At 55.6% G+C, this 7,532-nt stretch overlaps 1 protein-coding gene across 3 annotated transcripts in view; it reads left to right on the top strand.

Annotated features, from left to right (window-relative positions):
• Positions 1–7,532, top strand: part of LOC113215131 (uncharacterized) — a 94,135-nt gene that overhangs the window by 5,501 nt on the left and 81,102 nt on the right. For all 3 annotated transcript variants that reach the window (XM_052266528.1, XM_052266529.1, XM_052266527.1), the window contains exon 3: positions 26–484. In XM_052266528.1, coding sequence (XP_052122488.1) covers positions 26–484 — 459 coding nt within the window. The remainder of the gene's footprint in view (positions 1–25; positions 485–7,532) is intronic.

Here is a 7,532-nt window from a genome sequence, read left to right as displayed (position 1 = left end):
ATAATAATAATGGATGTGTCTGCAGGGCCGGTGCACAACGGTGTTCACTCCCCAACGCGTCGACGCTGCGCGCCGTCATCGTCCTCCTCGTCGAGTCCGCTGCCCCGGCGGCGGCACCGCCACCACCACCATCAGCATCAGCAGCATCAGCAGCAGCAGCAGCACGAGGTCGAGGAGCAGGAAGAGGACCCACAGCGCGTTCTGAAGCTGAGCCTCCGCAAGCCCGGCGCCTGGCAGTGGCAGGTGCACACGTCGGCGTCCTCGCCCGCGCTGCTGGTGCCCGCCGTGCAGCTCTACGACCACCGCGGCAGGCTGCTACTGGACACCTCCTCCTCCTCGGCGTCCGTCAGCAAGAGCAGCAGCTACCGGAGTGACGCCGGCAGCAGTCCCTGGCCCGGCGGCAGCGGCGGCGGCGGGCAGCACCACAGGCGGCGGCGGCGGCATCGCTACTGCGGCAGCGGCAGCGGCAGCAGCAACTACTCAGGTAGGTGTCGCGAAGCGAAAAGCGCCATGAACTGCATAGGCACCACAAAATAATACCTCCTGGGAGGAGAAGTTGTGCACTTTTGCATAGAATACCTGATTTCTACATGTAATGAGGGAGGGGGGAGGGGGCGCCACGGGCGTGCGTGCGGGGGAGGTGCGCGAGTATGCGAATGCACGTGGAGCCGGCGCCGCCGGTGGAAAGGGAAAGGGGTAGGCGAGGGGAGAGTTTGCCACTTCGCCGCGGCATTCTTGGCAAGTGACGAATTTCTGCGGCGCGACCTTGCCTCAGTGCCAGGCGGGGCGGGAGTATATCAGCGGTGGCCGTGTCGAGGCGAGACGGGACGAAACGAAACGCCCTCGTTTACCTCATAAAATCGCATTTTTTAAAATAATGCAAAATTTCACTTTGCACTCTGTGTGTTGTATGGCGCAGTGTCGACGCAGCCTCGGCGCATCATTCTCTGGTTTTACAACGGCCACATTAGGGAGTAACTTATACTCCGCAATTCCAACCCTTGGAAACATTATGTCGACCACAAATTGGGGGAATATTATGTGAATTCATTTTTCGTGGTGGTACCTCACATCGCTCCCATCCACCCCAGGTCTCGGCAGCCACAGATCAAGCCAGTGAAACGGATGGCGTCTTTAAATTCCTATTCATTTGGCCGGTTGATTCTGTGTCACAGTGAGATGTAGGAGGGCCTTCTTGGCTCAGCTCTCGGCTGTTCTGTTAATTAACGACCCTGAATGAAGATCCAAGTGATTTAGCCGTGGGACTTGTTCTTCATAAAATCTGGAAGACTGAACTAGGTTGGCCTTAAGACAGCATCAGTTGCTGCGAAAGTATTCCAGTTAAAATTTATGTGCGTAAGTTATGAGAATAGTGGGTGAATGGGTCCGATCTCGATCATCAAAGTGATAATCCACTCTTGGCGCAGGCGAGTGAAAGGAGAGAGCGAGAGCGAAATAAAGAGGGAAAAAGAATTGAGCGGGAGCGGCTCTCCGCTCTCCCGAACTATTTTCGTCCGAGGTGGGGCATTACACGCGACTTGTGTGTGACGCGAAGAATATATTTCAAGCGTCACGGTGGTGAGCCAGTCCGCGAGTGCACGTTCCATTCATTATCGAGCTACACTCCCAAGAACACTGCGAGAGGCGACACAGCTAAAACTCGATAAAGCCATAGACTTAGGAGTAGGAAAACAGAGAAGGGCAGGGAGATTGAGGGAGGGGGAGGACTGGGGGATAAATAAATAGAAGGATAAGTGCGAGGGCGTAAAGAAAACGAGAAAAGCAACGACAACGTTGGAAAGCCAAAAGCCACGGAATGGGAGACGAAGAGAAGAGAAGGGACGTGGAGTGTAGTACTGTGCTGTGATTGCATCTGGCGGGCGGGAGTGGTCAGCGAGCAAGCGGACCCGGCTCAACGGGGCTAGCTTCACAGCAGCAGCGCGGCGGCCGGTCAGTGCACGCCCCGCCACGCCCCACCCCGCCCCGCCACGCACCGGGCCCCGCTGCCCGCCCCGCGTTGGGCGGTGGCCAGTGGATTGCAGCGCTGGCCACCTCCTCTCGCCGCTGGCCGCCGGGCCGCCGGCGCGCACGCGAGCGGTCACTCGCCGGTGCGGGCCCCAGAGCACGTGCCGCTGCCGCCGCCGCTGCTGCCCAGCCAGCACCGCCCCGCCCCGGCCCGGCCCGGCCCGGCCCGGCCCGGCCCGCCCCGCCCCGCACCTCCGCATGCCGCGCCACGCATCGCGACAGGTGGGTCGGTATACCCGATGCACAGGTTGAAGTGACTGCAGCAAATTTCAACCAGGCAAAGAATGAGACAGGTGCACGAATTCCCCCCCATTCACCGCGCCATTTGCCGATTCGCAGTCGCACACCAAATTCATTTAAAAGTGTTCCAGTCCCGAGTAATTCCACACACACTAAACCCTTATGCAGTTTTTGTGAATGATTATGCAGCCTGGCATGCAGCCATAGTTATGCTCATCCTTTCATGCATAGTTATGTGCAAATTCTGCACTACTATTTGTGCATAACTATGGCTGTATAAAATTCTACAAACGTTATGCACAACAGAATGAATAAGGGTTTAGTGTTCACCTGTAACGTGTAACTTGTAATAAATTGGTGCAACACTGAAACCACCCAATTTTTTTGATGGTCGACGGCCGGGGCCTGCTCCGCCCGCGGCCGCTACCGGGCTGGACCGCGACGCGTGCTCGGCCTGCGGGAGCGGAGCAGGGCACGCCAGGGCAGGGCAGGGCAAGGCAGGGCAGGGCGCGAGTTGAGCACATAATAGATCGCGGTGTGGCTCCGGCCCGGCCACATGACCCTTTATGGCCGAAAGTGAATTATCGTGTCCCCAGCGCCGTGGGACCAGCGAGATCCACTGCGGCCCGCTCACAGCAAAAAGGGGGGAAGAATACAGCTGTTCGCCGAGGTGGATGGATCGGAAAAGTGGCCGCCCGCTCGCCGGCTCACAACGTGGCTGGCTGTAACAACCCAACGACCCCGTAGGTAGGATGTGGTTGTGGTGGTGTATACCGGATGTGTCCGTTTGGGCGGGTTGCCTATACACACTAAAATCTCATGAACATTTTTATTCATAGCCCACTACTGCTGCTCTGAAGACTAATGTCTGTAAACATGCTCCGGTTACACATTTTTTTAATACACGCCAGTATGAACAAATTTCTTTATGATACCCTGTTTAAAAAATAACATTAGTAAGCCATGCCCTCTAAATGTCAATATGTAGGATTCAAAATTGCATCTTGCAACAGATAAAAATTATTGTCCCTTGACATTTAGAGTTTGAATAAAAATGTTCATAAGATTTTAGTGTGCACCCAGCGCTCAGAGACAATGACCACTCGCTTCCACGCCTGCTTACTCCTACGGCCTGCAAATGCAATCATTCAGAAAGTATTTTCTCCCCGTTACGAACCTGCCTAGTTTGGCCCTTTCAAGCTCTCAAAGCGCCTGGTACGTAGACAATATCTTGTCCTGTGCACGTGTGTACTGCGAGGTGGCCTACCTTGAGTCTCGCAGGCGCCGAGCTCCGAGCTTCTATCCTTTGACGGACGAATGAATTTGAGAAACACGGACCGTACTTTGTGGACGATTCGTAGAGTCTTATATATTTGCGGTGCGCGGTTTGGAATTTGACGGTTGGGCGGAGGTTCTTTGCCATTAGGTGAGGCGTGAGATAAGAAATGAATTTATGACAATATATCTTTTAAAGTCAGCATACCTGTTTCAATATAGATCGCACCCCTATCCCATGGAGGCTTGTTTTAAAGAGAATTTTAAGAGAAAGAAGATGGCGTGGTCTAAAATGAAATTTTTGTTCATAGTTAGAAAATCGCTGTTTAAAGTGAAGCCCTCTTTAGTCTTCAGTTAAAACTGACATCTTGTTCTATCCTACAGTTTGATTTGCAGAGTAGTAGTGCGAGGCGATGGCTTGCAGCCCGGCTGGTCGGCTGGTCCGCTCCTTGTGAATGCGGCTCGGCTACTATTACTACAAGCGGTAGGAGACAGTACAAGGAGGACGCGTATCCTGTCAGAAAACAACAATTTGTATGCGAGAGAGAAAAGCGGATCGGGGTCTTGTTGGCCTGCTTGGTGGCGTCCTGTCGGGAGGGTCCGCCGCTCGCGGGAGCGGGCTCCTCGTGTGCCTGTCTGGGGTCGGCCCGCCCGCGCTCGCCTGCCGTGCACCCAGTCGGGCGGACACAAAGAAAGCCGTAATTCACATTGATAGGGGGAAATTGCCTAGAAAGATCGCGGTGAAGGCGCTCGTGTGTGTGTGTGTGTGTGTGTGTGTGTGTGTGTGTGTGTGTGTGTGTGTGTGTGTGTGCGCGCGCGCGCGAGCGAAGGCGTGTTAGGGTAAGGTCGATTGAAGGCTCGAGGCCTAGCTCGATGGGTTTGCAGGGTGCGCTGCTGTGCCTCCAAGGCCCCCGCTGTCTTTAGGGGAAAAGGTGGGGGGGGGGGGGGGGGAGTCTGTTCGAAGAGGATTGGAGTGGGGAGGGAAGGGGTTGTATGAGGTTACTTGTTGTGTGACTTTCGTCGGCGGTTCTTAGCACCCCTGATCTGGGCACCATACCCGAACACTGCCAAACACGGCGGTACTGTACCCAACAAAACGCACAGCTTTATTCCCGGATTGTCATTGTTGACACGGTATACTCATAAACAGCAACATGCACTTTTCGGAATAGACATCTCAACTGCCGCCGTGGATGTATTTCATGCCGTAATAAAGGGCCAACCCCCGCCCGCCCGCGTACAGCGTACACAGCGCCCTTATGCAAAGAGGCCATCCGACCCCCCGACCCGTCACCGCAAGAAACCCTACGCGCCTCTCTGCAACCCCTCCGACACGCTCCGCCTCTTTCTTCACACTGCACCCCGCCCGCCCGCCCTATTAAAGTGTCAGCTTGTGATTATAATTTCACGTTTAGTTAATAACAAGTCTAGGAGGCCGCGGCCACACGGCCTGCTCCTCACACCAACAGCGTTCCCGTTTTGTTGCCAGCTCCTCTCCAGCTCAGGGCCTGCGCGCGCGTCCACCCCTCCCCCTATAACGTACCATACTAGCCCTCAATTCACTCCTATCTACCCAGTGGATGACCTCCTCGACCGCGCTATAAATTATTGACGATGCTCGGAACGATTTCAACAGAAGCGGCAACAACAAACAGTAGGCTGCCCTTCCGCCCCGGCGCGCCAGCCCCTCGGGGAACGCGCCAAGGGTGGGCAGGGTGGGCAGCAGTGGGCTGGTGGGCAACAGTGGGTGGTGGGCAGCAGTGGGCTGGTGGGCAGCAGTGGGCTGGTGGGTGGCAGTGGGCTGGTGGGCAGCAGTGGGCTGGTGGGCAGCAGTGGGCTGGTGGGCAGCAAGTGGCTGGTGGGCAGCAGTGGGCTTGGGCTGGTGGGTAGCAAGGGGCTGGTGGGCAGCAAGGGGTTGGTGGGCAGCAGTGGGCTGGTGGGCAGCAGTGGGCTGGTGGGCAGCAGTGGGCTGGTGGGCAGCAGTGGGCTGGTGGGCGGCAGTGGGCTGGTGGGCAGCAGGGGGCTGGTGGGCAGCAGGGGGCTGGTGGGCAGCAGGGGGCTGGTGGGCCCCCGCGCCCCATCCCGCGCACACAGCAGCAAGTCACCGCGGCCGGATGGCGGGAGGGCGTGGCGAGAAGTGGCGCAGAGTGGCTCGGGGTGGCGGGGCGGGGCGGGGAGGGGCGTGGAGCGGAGGGTGCGAAAGGAGATATACACGGGGGGCGGTCTCCGCGCATGAACCCTGCTGGTGCAAGTTTGGAGCGGGAGCGGAAGTAGACAGGGGTTGACGGCAGGAGAGAGGGGGAGGGGTGCGTTATGACCACTGCTTCATGAATGTGTACGCGTCCGGCAGAGGGGGCGGCCCCCGGGCTGCATCCTTCAACGAGTCGCTAACATCTACCCCCCATCCCCTTCCCTATCTCTTTTTATCCTTCCTCCTACACACCACACACCCCTCCTGGAGAAGCCAGTCCTTTTACTACGCACGTAATCCTTATGTACTAGATGAGGATGACAGATTGAGCTCCAACCATAGCAATAATTCACGAGAACATCAGGAAACATGTTAGATTCATAGGGTCTTCCTCTTTCGAATGGACACACTGTTAAATTCCTACAAAGCATTCGCTTTGCAGAGCTGCGAAGTATTTCACTCCTTTGCAACTACGAAGCATTTACTTTGCAATAATTACAAAGTGATGCTTTGCAGTTGCAAAGCAATGAAATCGCTGCATAGCATCGCTTTGCAATTGCAAAGTGTCACTTCGTAATTGCAAAGCATCACGTTGTAATTGCGAAGTTAAATGCTTCGTAGTTACAAAGGAGCAAAATACTTCGCAGGCTTTTAACAGTGCAGGTCACGGTCTTCCACTGACAAACTTTTGCATTCGTGTCCAGTTTTGCGGCTGGTGCCCGATGCTGTCCGTTTCTGAACTTGTCGAGGTACTTTTGCCTGATTAGCAATTTGAGTGGGCTGGGCTGGGCGGGCGCATACACTGCTGCTGCTCAACAGCTCTCTGTGAAAAGCGTTTCCTACAGCCAGCGATAAGCAGCCGATCCGTCCCCCGGGGGTCGTGCACAGGCTAAACAGTCCAGCAGCGCTGGGCCGGGCCGCCGGGTGGGCGTGCAGAACATGAACAAAACCCCGCCCGCCTCCGCAGCCGCCCGCCGCCTCAGCGCCCCACGCAGTAAAATGCCTTTCCAATGGCCCCGCCCTATCGCGGAGCCGCAATCTCCACCCGCCTTCTCGCCCTCCAAATCCAGCCCCCGCGCTCCAGCTGCCGTGCCGGACCACGGCTGCGTCCTCCCGTCCCGACACACACTCCTCTGGCGCACCAGCTTCAGCACCACCCGCACCCGCACCAGACCAGCATTCGGTCTAGCACCAGCACAAGCACAACACGGAAGAAAAAGGAGGTAGCTAAAATAGCTGGTGCATTCGCAAATATGGCTTGAGATCACAATATTAGCTCGCTTAGATATTTCTTAGCTGAGAGAGCTAACATGTTAGCTTTCACAGCTAGTTGCTTAATTTTTGAACAACTATGCGTGGCTAACTTTTTAGCTCTCTTAGCTAATAACTAGCTTCGCAAGCTCAAATAGTTTGGGATTTTTCCTCATTTTTTAGAATGTTCCTCAAAATTTGAGATGAGATCTGAGGAAAGTAGGTGGTTTTCCCTTGGTTGTGGATGGCTCCCATTTTCTGCGTTCATAGGCTACCCTCCTCAATTCAACCAGTGGAAATGCCATATTGTTTTCAGAGCAGTTGCATTCGATGCAACTGCAGTCCGATTGTGCACACCGCTTCTTGAAGCGGAACAGTTATTATTCACAGAGGCTTTGATAAGCCTGATAACGTCGAGCTGGACGGCATTCCCTTTCCGCCACGCCGCCCTCGCAATCCTCTCATGAGGGGAAACAAGCGTTATTATTATTTGCGGCTCAGTACTGCCCCCCCCCCTCACCTTCTCTCACTCTCTCTCACTCACCCCTCA

The sequence above is a fragment of the Frankliniella occidentalis genome, unplaced genomic scaffold (genome assembly GCF_000697945.3).
Source record: "Frankliniella occidentalis isolate FOCC.00 unplaced genomic scaffold, Focc_3.1 Scaffold40, whole genome shotgun sequence".
NCBI lineage: Eukaryota > Metazoa > Arthropoda > Insecta > Thysanoptera > Thripidae > Frankliniella > Frankliniella occidentalis.
Note: the sequence above shows the minus strand (reverse complement) of the source record. Positions and strands in the feature narration are given on the sequence as shown.